Source organism: Hydra vulgaris, chromosome 14 (genome assembly GCF_038396675.1).
Source record: "Hydra vulgaris chromosome 14, alternate assembly HydraT2T_AEP".
Lineage (NCBI taxonomy): Eukaryota > Metazoa > Cnidaria > Hydrozoa > Anthoathecata > Hydridae > Hydra > Hydra vulgaris.
Genome location: NC_088933.1, coordinates 17,295,719 through 17,313,856, shown reverse-complemented (window position 1 = coordinate 17,313,856; position 18,138 = coordinate 17,295,719). Strand labels below are relative to the sequence as shown.

The 18,138-nt window shown below is 28.8% G+C and overlaps 2 protein-coding genes across 3 annotated transcripts in view; both read left to right on the top strand.

Moving 5' to 3' along the window:
- LOC100202466 (ATP-dependent Clp protease proteolytic subunit) overlaps positions 1-6,973 on the top strand; it is a 59,190-nt gene extending 52,217 nt beyond the window's left edge. For both annotated transcript variants that reach the window (XM_065818552.1, XM_065818553.1), the window contains exons 7-8: positions 3,560-3,665; positions 6,767-6,973. In XM_065818552.1, the coding sequence (XP_065674624.1) occupies positions 3,560-3,665; positions 6,767-6,870 (210 nt within the window). In that variant the 3' untranslated portion in view covers positions 6,871-6,973. The remainder of the gene's footprint in view (positions 1-3,559; positions 3,666-6,766) is intronic.
- An 8,578-nt stretch (positions 6,974-15,551) lies between these two features.
- LOC136090952 (uncharacterized) lies at positions 15,552-17,788 on the top strand. Its single transcript, XM_065817929.1, has 4 exons — positions 15,552-15,816; positions 16,609-16,951; positions 17,010-17,208; positions 17,309-17,788. The coding sequence occupies exons 1-4, from the start codon at positions 15,552-15,554 to the stop codon at positions 17,786-17,788; spliced, it is 1,287 nt and encodes a 428-aa protein (XP_065674001.1).
- Positions 17,789-18,138: the final 350 nt, after the last annotated feature.

The following is an 18,138-nucleotide window of genomic DNA, read 5'->3' as shown; positions in this document are numbered from 1 at the left end:
TTCAAAAAAATGTTTTTATGAGGAAATCAATTTCTTGAGATATTTTCGAGAGCAGATTTGTTTTACTCTACATAAAAGTCTTTTAAAGACGTAAGTGGTTATGCTTGGGTTGATGTTGAAGTCGGTTTTATTTGAACATTTGTTATCGCATCCTTAAAGAAATGAAACTCATAAAATCCATTCATTGTAATACAAATATCTAATAAATTAAGTCGTTTTATTTCGTTTTCAAGTTCAACAGTATATGGAAGGGTTTTGTTTATTTAAAGTTTTAAGAAACAATTCTTGCTTTTCTTTTGAATCAAAGCAAGCATGGCTATCATCCACATACTTTTTGTAAGTTATTGGTTGGAATGAATTAACAAAGGCTATATAAAGGGCTCTTTTTTCTATACTTTGCAAAAATGCTTCAGCTATGATTGCCATCAACGATAAACCAACTAAATTAGGTAAAATTCGGATTTTATCTTTGTATAAAAAATAACACTTGCTTAATGAAAGTTCAATTAACTGGTGCATATCTATAAGAGTTAATTTAGTCCTAGTTTTTAAATCCTCCAAATCATCGTTCAATATGTTAACAACAATTGGTATGAATGGATATAAATTAACTACATTGAATGAAACCAATTCCTATCTCCCATTCTTTAGCATTGTTGACAAAGTTTCATGAATTAATTAGTCAAGTTATATTTTTGTTCAATGTTGGTTGGATAATTTTAACCAGATAAGAGGTACCATAAGGACATCCATAAGGAGATGTGTTAATAGTGGAAACAACAGGATGCATTAGTTTAGTGGAAACAACAGGATGCAGTAGTTTTTTTCCAGTTTGTGAGCTTTGACCATTCTGTGGATTCTGGGTGGAACACAGTCTGATGGATACATATAAAAATAATTATTATTGTCATTTATCCCTGTTATCTTAATTTACATTATAATTTTTAAAATTTAGTAGTGAATGTGGGTATTGGGTTGTAATCAATAAATATTAGAAATAATAAAATAGTTATATATAATCTTAATATTTACCAAGTGATTTATGTATAAATCAATGTGTGGCTTGTTCCCTGTAGCATTTCAAACTTACTCCGAGGATTTCGTAAGAAAGAAAAGAAAAATATTAACAAATAAATAAAGAATGCAAACGAAACTTAGAAGATCTTATGGTCTTATTCTACATTGTTTACATTGTTGAGTACAAATTGAACATGTTAAATAATTGCTCATTGATAAAAAAGAAAAGAAAAAAGAAAAAAAATAGGGATTATTGAGGAATTAAAAGTATATAATTCATTCCAACCAATAATATACAATAACTAAAGATTATATATATATATATATATATATATATATATATATATATATATATATATATATATATATATATATATATATATATATATATATATATATATATATATATATATATATATATATATATATGTTGTTTTTTTTAATTGATAAATAGTCTGTCCAAACCAAAACCCTTAGTTGATGTAGCAGCACTCCTCACATGTTCTACCTATTTGTTGGTCAATGCTCTAGCACTCCACAAGGGTGCTGCTAAGAGAAAAAGGTTAGGTGTGGCACTTTCAGAGATGTAGGGTGGATTTGAAATCTCAAACTTCCTGATTGTGAGTAAAAGTCTACTGCTGCATTGTTGGGCATGATAGATAAACAGACTTGTCTGGATATTGCCAAACATTACAAATATGTATACTAGTGTACCATAAAAATACATATTTATGAAAGTTATTTTTTTATAGTTTTACTGTTGCTCACTTTTAAAAAATTCTTTAAGCAGTGATTTATGCTACACATGAAATTTCAAATATGAAATATCAACTTTGATCCCATTATAAATCTGAATTGTTATCAGATGATATTAGTAAACATAAATATAACATTTAAGTTAAGAATCAACTAATTTTTTTTTAATCATTAACAAAAATTGTTAAATTAAAAAAAATTACATGCAAAGTTTGAGATATTTACTATGAGTATTCGCTATGAATATAGTTTTCTTACAAATAGTTTTATGTTTATATAATTAGAAGATATTTTTTACATCTATAGGTATAATAGCATATATAAAAAAATCTTCAATCTGATATGAGCAATATTAAATTGATGAAAAATGATGAGATGCTTGATAAATTATATATCAAGTAGTTATTTTAATTAAAAGTTATAATTCTAAAAAATCAATGTTTTAGACAAAGATATTTTAATGGTCATCAAGACCACATATAAAATTATTTAAAAAAATGAACATAGTTCAATAGATGTAGAAATATATTATTTTTAAGGAAAAAAACACTTCAAAATTTAGAATTTTTTTTTAATAACATTAGCTTTTATAGAACAAAACTACACCACAAACTGTGAAAATGCGATCATTGTTGATTATTAAAAATGTTTTCGGTCCTTTTTCTCATAGTTTTAGGGACAATATATTTAAAAAAGGGTAGCAGGGAAGACAAATATTGAAATTTTCTGATTTTTTTTTTCTTTATGGTTTTAGTAGACAAAACTACTAATGAAACTGTTTGAAGATCTAAAATCAGTTTTAAATTAAAAAAAGTTCATGTATATGCAATAAATATTATATGTACTTTAAAAAGCATATTTTTAATTTTTTATGACACCCTAATATATATGTACCTTATAAAGAATATATTTTTTTTAGGAAACCCCAATATATATACATTATTATATGTACCTTATAAAGAGTATTTTTTATTTTTGGGAAACTAAAAATACTCTTAATAAGGTACATATAATAATGTATATGCAATATTATACGTACCTTATAAAGAATATTTTTTGTTTTTGATTTGTAGTGAAAGATCATGAAAGTTTGAAATTGATAAATTGAAATTAAAAAACTTGTTTTTCAATTTCAGTTTTTTTATTCTCAAATTATCTAATAAAATGTTACAAATATTTAATTCTTTCCTCCCATAAACACCCCCAGAGTGGCCATGCCTCCTGCCTCCTATAAAATCCTAAAATATCCTATTATTTGAAAAACCTCCTGAAACGACCTAAATTCTCCTAAAATCTCCTAATTTAAACTTGTTTTTTGAACTTGAAGATTTCTTTCGAACATTCAGTTTAAACTTTCAATTTTTTTTATTAAAATTTTTGAATATTTGAATTTTGGGGAAAAAAATTTTAAAACTCTCCTAAATAATCCTAATTTTTTTAATCGTTTTTCCAAGTTTTTCCATAAAATCTAAAAAATCCTTCAAAATTTCCTAAATTCTTCTAATTTTAACTCAAAAAAAGTATGGCCACCTGACCCCATCCCCACCCCTAAACCTGTAACAGAACAGTACAAGATAATAAAATTAAAATTTTAATTTGCCAAAATAGATTTAAATCTAGGTTAATTATGTTACAGGCAAAAATTTAGTAAATACTTAAAATACTTTGAGTTGAGGAAATATGTAATTATATTTATAATTTCCTTAACTAACTAGTAAATATTTATAAAATAAACTATTTAATTAGTTTTTAAAAAAAATAAAACATGAGAAAATTTATTTTTAAGGGTCAAGCAACAGATATCGCTATCCAGGCTAAAGAAATTCTGCATTTAAAGACAATGCTAAACAAAATTTACAGCATTCATACCGGCAAAGATGTTGCAATATTAGGTGAGAATTTTTTCATGTGAAATGTGAACAATTCTTCATAATTTGTTCACATTTATTGAAAAAGCAAAAAAAAATTCTTAAAAGAAAGCGCATATATAAAAAATTGAACTTTGAATTACAAATACTAATAAGTATTTATAAGGCATTATACATAGGTAGTGTATACTCCCTAATTATAATACCTAGTATGCCACTACACCTTAGAGCGCTTTCCTTGCAAATGAGAAAATCCGACTTCGATCCCTATCTCCTTCGTGGTACAGCGTTCAACTTGTTTTTTATTTTAGCGGTCTTGTTTATTATTTTTATTTTAGAAGTAATACATTTGATTCTCGGTATCTTGATCTCTCAGGGGACCGGGGAAAAGTTCGAGATATGGAAAAGATTTTGGCTCAAACGAGTGCGCAAGGGGCCGGAAATAAAGTTCTTAATATCGAGTAGTCGAGATATCAAGAGTCAACTATAGGATCATAAAACTTAAAAATCTTTTTTTATTAATTAGCACACTACTTGCAATTATTTATAACATTACAATGTCTTTAAACGATTATTTATAACATTACATTGTCTTTAAAGGATTATTTATAACATTACCAATGATAGTAATAATATTATATATACTATCATTGATATTATTGATAGTATATTATATATATTATCAATGATAGTATATTATATATACTAGATCTATTATTGATACTATTATTGATAGTATATTATAATACTAGGTATTATATATACTAGTCTAACTTCGATCCGAAAAGTGAAATTGCTTTTGCCGTTTTTACAAATGGCGGATTAAATTTGTAAACAATATTTAATTTTTCTTTTTGTAAACAATATTTAACTCTTCTTAAAAATAAAGTAAATATATTTTAAATAAATTCTTTTTATGTAAAAGTGTTAAGAAGAAATTAGAATACTTGTAAAATAATGATTGGTTTCCTAAATTCATTTACGATTAGAAAGGGATAAAAATTTTAAATAAAAAGTGAAACGACAGACGTTTTTGAGGCATTTTCATGAATTATAATCCTTTTTAATAAACATAGGCTCATAAAAAAACTTTTATAAGTATTTTATGATTATTAAAACTTGTTTTTGAATTATCTTTAATTTATTAGGAACTTTTGATGCTCTTAACTTGCATTTTTAACTTTTGTTCCACACATCGATTTCAGCTTTTGCCCTTTTTACCAATGGCGGACTATATTATAAACAAAAACGGCTTCGTTTTTCGTCTAATAAAATCCTGCAAGTTAGACATTTAGTTTATAAAATATATTGAACTTACAGTGTCTTTGAATAATTATTTATAACATGACAGTGTCTTTAAAGGATTATTTATAACATTACAGTATCTTTTAATGATTACTTATAACATGACAGTGTCTATAAAAGTTTTAATAACATTATATTGTCTTTAAAGGATTATATATAACACTACTGTGTCTTTAAAGTATTATTTATAACATTACAGCGTCATTTCATTTATAACATTACAGCGAAAAAAACATTAGCAGAATGACAGCTATTAAATAGAAAAAATATATAACTTTCAATAACACCAAGAATGTCAATTAAAATTAGGTACAAGGGTTCCTAGTTTTAATCGACTTTTGTTGTATCAGTATAAACTGAAATAACAACAATAACAATTTATTTTCTTTTGATAATCATTTAAAATAATAATGTGTCTTCCATAACGTACGCAGGTAAAGGGGAAGGAAGGGTTACCAAAAAGCGTACGAATGCGTATTAAGGAGGGGTTAAGACAACAAGTACGTCCGCGGTTTGTCTCTCCATAAAACTGAATTTCTTTTTTTTTTATTAATAAAAGCATTGAATTTTACGAGTTTAAAAAATTAATATTATTTTATGTAACAGATATGTCGAACTCAAATTTTTTTTGTTTTTAATGTTTTAAAAATTTATGCGTTAGGGAAAAAAGCGTTGATTTTGTAAATAAATAATGCAAACGTACGAAAAAGGCGGGAGAGGGGTCTTAAATGCATACAGGTGCATACAAGTGGGAGGGGTCCAAGTGATTTTACTGTGTAGGTACTTTATGTGTGCCCCTTAATTATAATAGTTGTAATAATAAAAATATTAATAATAACAGTTATAATTGTAGATTTTAATTATAAACTTTTTTTAATGGATTTTAAGACGACAAAAAGTTGATAAAGGTGTTTGATGTTGTAGTTCTTCGAACTCATTTACAATATATAAAAGGCTCTTGTTCCATGAAGGTGCAGTATCTAAAAATTCTTTAAATAATATAACACATTAAAAGTGTGTATGATTTCTAAGATTCACACTAACACCGGGACATCACGCTAACACCGGAACATCAAACTAACACCGGAACTTCGTACTAACATTGACAAAACCAATTACAGCTATTTTTAAAATTTCCTGAGACAGAAAATTATAGCTTTTGCAATCGTATCACACAAAAAAATAGATATGTAAAAAAGTATTAGAAAATTGTAGTGAATATAGAAAATAATAAATAAATAAAAATGTCAGAAGACCTACTTTGATGATTCAATACAGGTGTCTGATTAGTATTAACAATAAAACAGATTATACTTGTTTATTTCCTTCAAGATCTACTAAATGTGTCAAATTGATAGCACAACTCTTTATTGTAAAATATGTCTGTGTGTGTGTCTGCTTGTACTTTTGTATTATATAGAACTTATGCATATTTAAAACTTATTTACAATTTTTTTTTTTTTTTTTGACTGTGTACTTTTACTGCTCCAAGCTTCGGACCGTGTTGGTAAAATATAAATTTTAAATGCATACTTTTAATTATATAAAACATTAGTGTTTAAATAACCACACACACACAAACTCCTCTTCCCCACTTCTGTTACCAAGTATATTTTCTTAAATTTTTATTAACATACTAAGAAAATTTATTGTTTAAAATTTAAACCTAATGCGTAAAATGGAATACGAAAATAATTTGCATTAAAAAACATTTAAGATAATAATTTGCATTAAAAAACATTTAAGGTATTTTGAATTTGAATATAAAACGGTTTGTTAAATATTTCGGTTTGTTAAATATTTCTGTCACATTTTTGTAGAGCACGCTTTAGAAAGAGATAAATTCATGTCTGCCGAAGAAGCAAAAGAGTTTGGTGTCATTGATCACGTGTTAACTCAATCACTTGAATCTAAAGTAAACTGAAGTTTTGCTCTTAGCAGTAAAAGCAGCCAAGAAATTGTTATTATTTTTTCCTCTCGAAATGAATTTTTTGAAAGTTATTTGAAAAAAAATTCTAAGTTTTTTTTTTGAGTTTTGTTAAATATCCGTAAAGTTTATTGTCAACTATATGTATATACATCCTTTCATCCATTCGTGTTTATCCTGAGCTCGTTTACTTCCGCCCCATCTTTTCAATACTAAATTCTCAATATTAAAATATTAGTATTAATTTTTTTTTTGTCTTTGCGAGCATAAATTGTTTGCATTAATTAGTTTCCATGTTAGAGTAACATATTTTTAAAGAAGTCTTCCAAAAAAATAATAAAAAACAAAGGGCTAAGCTTTTATTTTGTTTGGATTGCTATTGCTACATTTTCAGTCGTGATAACTGTTACTTTAACACCTAGTTACCTCAAAGTCCACTATGCCACTTCTTCATTTTCAAATTTTTTCGGTATTTTACATATTTTTCTAATTTCACAATATTCCCCTTTCCTGCATTTTACCATGATTCTTTGAGACACATGTGTCTCTAAGGATCATGATTCTTTGAGACACATGTGTCTCTAAGGATCATGATTCTTAGAGACACATGTGTCTCTAAGGATCATGATTCTTTGAGACACATGTGTCTCTAAAGACTCTTTGTTATACTTTTTGTCTCTGAGTAATTTTTTTATACTTTAGATGCTTCTTGAAAACTTTTTTTTATTTTTTTACACATTTCAAGATATTACTAAAAACTATGGATGCACCAATGCCTAATTGGGCCAATGCCGATTGGTACAGACCATAACGTCGGTCTGTACCAATTGGCATTGTTCCAAATTGAAAAAGATAAGAGTACAAAAATGAATTTATGGTCGACGGCCATAAATTCATTTTTTTACGTTTATCTTTTTTAATTATAGGTAAATTAGGATTTTTTTTAAATATAATGTTAACGGTCAATTTTAATACTTGCTTATTTGCTAAAATTTGCTTAATACTTAGTTGCTTTGCTTATTGTTGATTTATTTTTTATTTAATTTTATTTCTAAGTTTAATCCCTAGAATATAGTTAGAAATTTATATAAATAAAAATAAATGTTCAAAGCAATTTGTAAATTTGGCAAAATAAAAATATAAAGAAGAGAAACATTTTTATTTATTGACTTAAAGTTATCTCTTTTATGCAGTTTGGATCCCTAAGTCATATAATTGCTTTATATTTTAATTTTAACTTTCCTATATTATAAAAAGACACTAAATGTTGGTAGTTTCTGATAAAAAACGGTTTAAAAAATAAACGTATATCTACCAGTTGAATATAGTTAATAAAGTATATCCACCACTCTTGTGACTCTTGATCACAAGAGTAGTAATCAAGACCCACGAATAACATAGTTGCATGTCCACAAGTTGTCATTTTTCAATTTAGATCTAGTCTTAATTATGCAAAGCCATATGTCTTATGGCATATATAACATATGAGAAAGCCATATGTGCTAAGAATTTCAAGACTCTAGGTTTTGAACTTGAATAAGATGCCTATGTGTCCTAATTTTCATTAAAAAAAAAACTTTGATTTTTGATGTAGCACAAGACAATTGAAATCTGACGCAATGTATCTCGTTGTTCTCAATATATCGAACTTTTTTCTATATTTCTAATCTAATTTTTCTCATTATAGAACCCACATTGACTATAACTTTTGACTTGTCTCAACTTTTCGTTACAATGAAAGTTTCGTCAGCTACATTACAGAATGGACGACTGGATATTATAGACTATATTCGTTATAAAATTAACAGCTCACTTGTATAAAGAGTTTCATATTATTTTCATGTAGAAATCCATATAGAGAACAACTGTTTTTGAATGCATTAGTTGTATTGGACTTTTTAAATCAACCTGTTGTTAAGCAGGGGCGGATCTAGGGTACGTCTAAAAAAAAAAAGGTAATATATTATTTTAATATTGCGTATAAAAATAATTTTTTACTTAACTGTCAAGTAAGTTAGATATAAGTTTTAGTATCGTTATCACACTTGTTCGAAAAACTTGAACTTGAGTTTCCAAAGAAACCCTTTGGGGGGATTAAAGTACACATGCACAGTGGTCCGTTTGGGCTGTTTTGCGGACAAATTTATATAACTATTTGAAGGCAGGTCAAAATTGCCTTAGATTTATATTATAAAGTTGCGGCCTATGTGTTAACATCAGGGTAGCAATCGTGCAAAAAATGGGCTGCTGATCCGCCCAGGGCGTCACTTTTTTATGGGTGTTAAAAAAAAATAAAAAAATTCTTCTTTCTAGTTTTTAAATTTCCTTACAGCACTACCTCCTTCCTTTACTTGCTTGTATTTTCCATAAAGGAGCGGCGAAAACCATTTTCCAACCCCTGCGATTACTGTGTATGCAGCCTAAATTTTTACGCCGAATCAAACTTTTTAATTATGTAATTTTGTAAACCATAAATAATGATTTGTATTTACAAAATAAAAATATTGTATAGTATTTTATTTATGTTGCGTAGTTATAACTACAATTATTCATGCAAGCTATAGCTTGCATTAAACACAGGAATTAGGTAATGAAATTCATCACTGAATTAAAACTTCCTATTTACGAATTCTAGCAATAGTTTATATTGAATTAAAACCCTCAAAAATTAACATTAAAAGCCATATATAACAATTAACAATAAAAACTGTTTAACCACATAATCGTCGCCAAATGGGTTAAAGCTTTTTAAAATAAAATTATTCAATTCAGAATAAGAACAAACATTAAACACTGAACACGATAAAAACAATTTAGTAAAAGTATATTACTTTGTTTCTGGTAATTTCTCCGTTCAATATGGTTCTCTATACAGAACAAGAAGTTTTCAAAATAATATTAGATAACAATGTTAATTCAGCACAAGCATTAATTACAGTGTTTAAAATGTTAGAGAATATTAACGACATTGACGAACATTCAGAGTTAGTTTTAACAAATACATTTAGGCAGTTCAGCCACCTAAAAAAATCAATGTTTATTGCAAAACGTATCAAGATTGACAAAGAAGCTATAGTAAAGCTGGGAAAAGTGGAGGTAACTAAAACCTTCAAATATATATGTAAATTAAACAAAAAATGACATAATTATTATAGAATATTTTTTAATTAGTGCAGGTATTACTGCATTTATAAACAAAACTTAATTTTGACAAAAATCATTATTATTACTTTTGTGATTATAAATCATAAAGTTTGATATTACTAATAATAATAATTAGAATTTTTAGTGTTACATATATAGTATTATTACAATTATATATATATATATATATATATATATATATATATATATATATATATATATATATATATATATATAAATATATATATATATATAAACCCTTAGATGTTGTCCGAAAGTTTTTTTTATATTTTGTTGACAAAATGTAAAACTTAAAATTCAAGACCAGAATTTTTTTTTTTTAATAATGATAGACTGCCTGCCCTAACCAATCCATCAGTCGATGTAGCAGCACTCCCTTGCGGGTCAGGCTATTTGTCAGTCGATGTAGCAGCATTCCCTTGCGAGTCAGGCTATTTGTCAGTCGATGTAGCAGCACTCCCTTGCGAGTCAGGCTATTTGTCAGTCGATGTAGCAGCACTCCCTTGCGAGTCAGGCTATAAGATAGTCGATGTAGCAACACTCCGCGCATGATTTTCAGTAAAAAAAATAAAAATAAAAACATTTTATTAAAAAAAATAAAAATAAAAACATTTTATTAAAAAAAATAAAATAAAAACATTGTTTATATTGTTAAAAACATTCACAATGTTTTTAAAACATTCTGGTCAATTAAATTTGCGTTTTTGTGGTTTTTTTAAAAAACGATTAATTTGTAATTAAATTAATGGTTTTTACTTTCGTCCAACACGGAAATGTTGGACGAAAGTTAAAAGTAATTAAAAGTGACGTATATGTTGGCGTAAGAATCACTTTTTTCCTTCCGCTCTTCCCAAAGCCAACAAACTATAGATCTATATATATATATATATATTACATATATTTCATATATAGGTTTTGCTGTCATTTAATGAAGATATGATAAACCAAGAAGATGACTACAATTCAGAAGAAGATACGCAAAGAAATATAAAAAAATGGGATAGTATTTCTCGAAAGTCAAAAATTCGAAGAACAGAAGAACTCTGGAAAAATGTAAACAAACTTGCTGAAATCGAGAATATTGATCTGAAAGAGGTTTGTGATTTCCTATTATCTAGATGTTCATCCTCTAGCTGTGTCAAAACTTCTCAAATAACAACTGTGACAGCTGTTGCAATCTGCTGTGATTCACTGCTGGGTCGATCAGCATACAGAAAACTGAGGAAAATGCTAAGAGCTAACAGTATCGATGTTTACCCAAGCTGGAAAAAGGTTCAAGACTTCAAAAATTCTATTACTCCTCTGAAAACCGTTCCCCTACCTGAACCATATATTGGAGTTTACTCTAACTTTACAGAATCTGTCAAAATCACAGTAGCCCAAATTCTTAAGCTTGAAAATGTCCATAAAACAAATGAACTAACAAATTTAGTTCTTGAAATTAAATTTGGATATGATGGCAGTGGAGGACATAAAATGTATAATCAGCTACACAATGTAAATACCAATAATATAATCATGGCAATGTTTTGCCTTCTGAAACTTTTAAACTCTAATGCAGATGGAAACAACTTAATATGGGAACAAGTATCTCCAAACTCAGATTTTTCACAGAGGCCTCTTATGCTTCAAATGGGAAAAGAATCACGTGAGAATGCACAATCTTTAACCGTTTTTAATGCGGATATAAAAACAATGGAGGAAGGTTTCATTATTATCTTCAACGGACAATATTTGAATATTAAAGTAAACATTGTTGCAGACAGTTTTGACAGAAAAACATCAAATATATTTCAGGGCCTTGGAGGTGCTTACTGTGATCTTTGTGATTTATCTAAGGAACAATGTGAAGATATATGTACAATTGAACAGGGATTCGTTATAAATAGAGACATCGAAACCATGGAGCAGATATTTTTGGATTTAGTTCAAGAAGACGGCTCTTTAACTAAAAAGTCAAAGGATTATGATGTTTGCCATGGACAAACAGCAAGTCCAATAGCTGGATCTAACGTAAGGTCTGTACAAGTACTCCATGCATTACTCCGTGGATTTGACCACTTTATGAAAGTTGTGGTTCATTTATCTGCAGGAGTTCACGCATGGACAGAGTCTAAGACAGCCAGTACTACGCACTTCCTTGAAATAGAGAAAAAAAATATACAGGAGTTAATTGGAAAAAAAACAGGTATCAAGTGGGATTTTGCAGATTCATCAGGTCAAGGGGGTAGTACTACAACTGGCAACGTTGCTAGAAATCTTCTTTATAATGAGAAAAATAGAAAACTGATTACTGACTACATTTCAAATAAACATGCCAGAATGTTAGCAGAGCGGTACGGTTTCTTGTTGTCTAATATTATTCGTGCTATGTCATCTAGTCAGAAAATTAACATAAAAAATATAGAGATATATGTAAGGAGACAAACATTCTTCTTCGACAAGAAATGCCCTGGGTTAGTTTGACACCGACTATCCATAAGTTATTAGGACATACTTGGGAGCTTATTGAGTTAAATAATGATACAGGACTTAAATCATGGAGCGAGGAAGGCATGGAGGCCAACAACAAACAACTTAGAATATTTAGAGAAAAACTATCAAGAAAAACAAATCAGTTGCAGAACTTGGAAGATTGTTTTAAAAGACTCTGGGTGGGCTCTGACCCTTTAGTTACCGAGCAAAGGAACAAAGGTCGATTACAATGCAAATTGTGTAGTGAGATAGGGCATAGTAAAAAAACATGTTTCAAAGTACATGAAAATGACATTGCTAATACTTTGTTTATGTAAAATAAAAAAATTAAACTTGAGCGTTTGCTATTTTTTTAGTCTTTTTAAAAGTTTAGATAAAATAACTAGTGCATTATGCTTAAAGAAACAATTAAACATAGTTTTTATAACCACAAATAACTTAAAAACCGGGTGTTTGGTAAATATATGTGGCATACCAAAACAATGGCAACAGTATGAAGTTTCTAAATAATATATGGTTAAGTATTACCAAATTTCCGGTTTTTGAGATATTTGAGGAAGTATACAAAATTTAAGAGATTTTTTTTTGCAGAAACTGACTTTTGCATTAAATTTTTTTAAAAGAAATGAAATTTTTTTATTAACAACGTTAAAAAAAAAAAAGGAGTTAATACTTTTATTTTGTTCATTCAATTTCGTGAGAAATGAAATATTTTTTTTAATTTTTGTTTATAAATCTGCTGCATATAATTAAAATTAGAAAATGTATGTGAAAAATCTAACTCTGCGGTGTGAACGTTTTTTTTACATGTTTTTTAAAACTTTGAAAGGTTGTCATTTCTTAACTAGGCATGATAATCACCTCTAGTCTTTTCCATTTAAGTCGAATTTTATTGTAGTTTCAAAAAATCATAAAAAAATTTTAGTCCAGAAATATAGATTTTTTCATTTTGTCCACCATTTGGACCACTGTGACATGTTCCCATTTCAAAAAATGCAAAAGTTGAAATCAAACTATTTTGTCTGAGAAAGAAAATTGATTTTGAATTTTTAACATTTATGAAGAAATGCCGGTTGACATGATTATTGAAAAAAATGATTTTGACTCATTCTAAACTGGAAATACCATCCAAATGTTTCTATATGTAACATATTTGAGTGCTGGAACATTCCGTTATTATGTGTATGGGTTTAGGGAAATCCTTAGTTTAAAAAAAACATTAGTGTACTAAGTGGTAGTTGTAGAAATTTTGTTTGAGTATAACAAAAGCATAATATTCATAATATTGAGTCTTTTTTTATCACAATTAAGTTAAAATGATAAACACTAAACAATTTTAATTCACATTTATTCTTCCAAATAAATAAAAATCACATTGATTATTTCTTTTTACATTCTACAAATGTTTGCTGTTAAATTTGACCACTGATGCTTCCAATTTCATTCCATATTCCGGTTGATGAGATTGCCTTATAAATCTAGTCCAATGAACACTGAAGCTGTGATGAATAGACTCAGTTGCTTGTTCGCTGTAACGCCCCGAAGACTCTTTTCTCTAAGCAACAAAGTTTTGAATGTGATAAAAAACTGAATGAACCTTTGGAGTGACACTGACCATTGTAAGTTGAAGATAGGAGCTTTTAAAGCTGTTGATTTTATCAATATAGCTTTCATCCAGTGCATTGCCAAAGCAAGCTGTCACAACAGAATCAAATTTCCTGAATGTGTTAATGATGGGAAATGTTTCAAAAGCGCAATTTTTCTCAGCAAGCTGTTGCAATACATCAATGTTTTACAAAAGTTTGTGACACTCATTCCCAGCAAATTGACTTCCATGAAAAGACTGACATTTGATGTGAAGAGCTGATGGCCACTCATCAGCCTTTGACCAGCGGTCTTTCAGTGCTTTGTAGAGGGGATTAACAACACCCAGGAGCAGATGAAGTTCCATTGGAGGAATAAAGTCTAAGTTATTCCTCCAATGGAACTTCATCTGCTCCTGGGATACAAAGTTCGTTTTTCTAAATCAAAGCTGAAGACCTACTTCCTAGTTTTTTATTATCTAGCGCTTAGATTTATGATTTGATGTTTTATATTGTGAATTTTTTATTATTATAAACAAATAAAATATAATTATAAAATGCCAAACAACCGTTGCTGTGTTGCTGGTTTTAATAACGAATCCAGGTATCAGGGTAGGGGCGCTACTGCACTTTTGTACCCCCCTCCTCTTTTTTTTTATTACGGGTTATGAAAGGTTGCTATTTATATACTATATCGCTATTTCTTTTAATAGAAAGTTTTTTTTAACTATGAGCAATATTTCACGCAAATTGACATGGTTTACACATAAGCAAAAAAGAAAAGAAACTTTCAAAACGCGTGGAAATTAAAAAAAAAAAAGAACGCACTTATCCCAATAAAGAAATATTTTAAATAAATTTAGCAAAAAATTTGGTACTAATAAACATATATTTTTTAAAATATGTTTTATCTATCAATTAATTTAGTTTCATAAATTTAACTTATTTATCAATTCGTAGGAATAAAACACAAAATTAGTGTGCCAAATAATTTTGAAATAAATTCGTAATAAAAGCACGCAGCAATGCAGCAAGTTCTTTCATTAAAATATCCCACGCCGATCGAACGTTTACTAACATTTTATACAGTTTTTTTTTTTACAATAGGCTCTTCGAATACCTACTATGGATGAGTTCAACTCTATTTTTCTAACATAGATTGGAGCACGATTTTTAAACAAGTTGGACTCGACAATACTTTGGTGCAGAGAGCATGGTTTACTGGCAGTATCTACGGATTGTATGTGGCGTACCTTGCACGCAGCAAAATTATGTACGAGCAGTGGATAAAGTAGTTTGGAGATGTCCCATTAAACGTTGCCGAAGAACTTTAAGTATTAGAAAAGGGAGCTTTTTTGAAAGCTCACACTTGGAATCGTGGCTATAATATCTATAACTTACATATGGTGTAGAAGCGCTGGCTTCTACACCATATGTAAGTTATAGAGCCGAGGAATGTCTTTAGAAGATGTCAAACACGAACTGAGAATAGGCAGCGATCATTCGGTTGTTGACTGGAATCAGTTTTGCCAAGAAATTTGTGTGTCATATTTTGTGAATAATCCAGAACAAATTGGTGGACCAGCTTGTATTGTGGAAATTGACAAATCTTTATTTTCTAAGAGGAAATACGAAGTTGGTCGATTACTTCCACAACAATGGATATTTAGAGGGTATGAGCCAGAGACAAAGAAAGGATTTTTAGTTCCTGTTGTGAACCGTGATGCTGCTAGATTGCTTTCTATTATATAACAATGGATTCGTCCTGGTTCAATTGTGTGGAGTGACATGTGGGCTGCTTACAATAACTTACCAGCCTTAGCATATATACATGAACCGTAAACCATAGACTCCATTTTGTTGATCCTCACACAGGAGTTACTACAAACCATGTGGAAGTAATGTGGTATTGAACTAATCTAAATTAAAAGCAATGATGGGGCCCACAAACCGTGAAATGATTCCGGATTACTTGTCAGAGTTTATGTAGGTACAACGGCTTAATGAACATCGCTTCTTTCACTTTTGGACCCAAACTACAGCAAGTTATCCCGTGAAATCGAATGCAAAAATGCAAAGTTTAATTTTAAAAATGTAAAATTTATATAAATAAAAAAATCTATTTTGTTTTGCTCTTGTAGCATACGTTGTTTTGATCTTTAGATGCGCCTGAGTAAGCTCGAGAGAATTTAAAGAAAATTACGCAATAATTTAAAAAAATGACTTATATGTTAAAACCATTCCTTTAACTTTAGTTGCTGTGATAGTGTTTAAAATGGCGAATATTCGTGTTTTAATGAAAATTTTTTTCAGCTTACAACTTAGAATTAGAGTACTTTGCGTTGGTCATAAATTAAAATGGATACCATTTTCTTTCATTTTACACAACGACCTTTCATAATCTGCAAAAAAAAAAAAAAGGAGGGGGGGAGGTGCGAAAGTGCAGTAGCGCCCTGGATACTTAAAAAAAAAAATCAAGTAACAGAGCTAAAGTTTCATTATTTTCCTAAAGACTCTGAAAAAAGACATCAGTGGGTAAATCAAATCGGAAAAGGTTTATTAAATTTTACAGTTCCTGATAATAAAGTGGTTTGCTCTAATCATTTTGAGTTTGGAAAACCTACTTTAGCTTCACCTATTCCAACTTTGCATTTGAATATTCGTAATGCATATAAGGAATCTCCTACAAAAAGAAGAAAACTTAAAAAATTGGATCTTATTGTGGAATCAGATTCAAACAGTTTTTCTACAAATTTAGCTATAGAAAGTGAAAGTTGTGATAAATATATTCAGTGTAATGAACTAATACGAGGATCAACGATTTTTGCTAATTTAACTAGAGATTCTGATGTTCGGTTTTTTTCTGGCCTAGCAAATTCAAACATCTTTGAAACGTTGCTTTCTTATTTGCAGAGGAAATGTAACGCACTACTGGAAGGGTAAGAAAAATACAATTAAAGACTTATTTTCACCAAGAGATTTAAAAATAATATCATTAAAACCTCTAACATTGCAGCAAGAATTTCTTCTTGTAATGATGCGTTTACGCTTAGCTCTTTTAACTGAAGATCTTGCTCATCGTTTTATTGTTTCTACTTCTGTAGTCAGTTCAGTATTTATAACATGGATAAAACTATTTTCTCTTGAGTTAAAATAAATTATACATTTTCCAAACAGAAATATAATAATAAGAAACTACCAACCATGTTCAGAAAGTACTATCCAAATACTCTGTAATAATTGATTGTTCTGAACTCTTTATTGAAACACCGTCTTGTTTGGAGATAGCTGCAGCTTTTTGGTCAAATTATAAAAACCATTATACTGTAAAATATTTAGTTGGAATAATGCCCAATGGTGCAGTTTCTTTTTTGATTTATTGTTATGGTGGCAGGGCTAGTGATGTTTTCATAGTTAAAGATTATGGATTTTTGAAATACTTACAACCTGGTGATCAATTATTTGCAGATAGAGGTTTCAAAATTAAAGATCTTCTAGCATTTTACCAGTGTAAAATAGCTATTTCCCCATCAAAACACACAAATTTTCAGAGAACATGTAATGATGTACGGGAAACTTTAAAAAATGCAAATGTTAAAGGGCAGGATTGGAAAGTCGTGTTTTTCAAAAGGAATGACCTTGGAAATTGGAAATTCAAAAAAAAAAAAAAAACGTTTAGAAGATGGCAATAATACCTAACATGCAACTTATAAAGCCCTATTTAACTAAATAGGGCTTTATACCTGAAACTTCAGGTAAAGATATTGCATGTAGAATAATAACTTTTTTGTTATAGCCATTAATATTTGTGTCACAAGTTTTTAATGTCTATAACTAAGAATTTAGAATTCTACTAACAATTTTTCTTTAAATAGATATTTATAGGTAGTTTGTTAGGTATTTTTTCCCCCTTCCGTTTTTGTTTTTTTTTTAATTTCCAATTTCGTTTACAAAGGTCATTCCTTTTAAAAAACACGACTTTTCAATCCTGCCCTAGAATTTATGTTGAGCAAGCCATAGGGTGTATGAAAAACTCTCGTAT

Excerpts from the sequence above, each read along its gene's own strand:
- LOC136090952 (XM_065817929.1), top strand. The coding sequence starts at position 15,552 with ATGTCTTTAGAAGATGTCAAACACGAACTGAGAATAGGCAGCGATCAT. Across the intron at positions 15,817-16,608 it reads TTTAGTTCCTGTTGTGAACC|ACTCTGAAAAAAGACATCAG; the intron begins GTGATGCTGCTA and ends ATTTTCCTAAAG. Across the intron at positions 16,952-17,009 it reads ACTAGAGATTCTGATGTTCG|AGGAAATGTAACGCACTACT; the intron begins GTTTTTTTCTGG and ends TCTTATTTGCAG.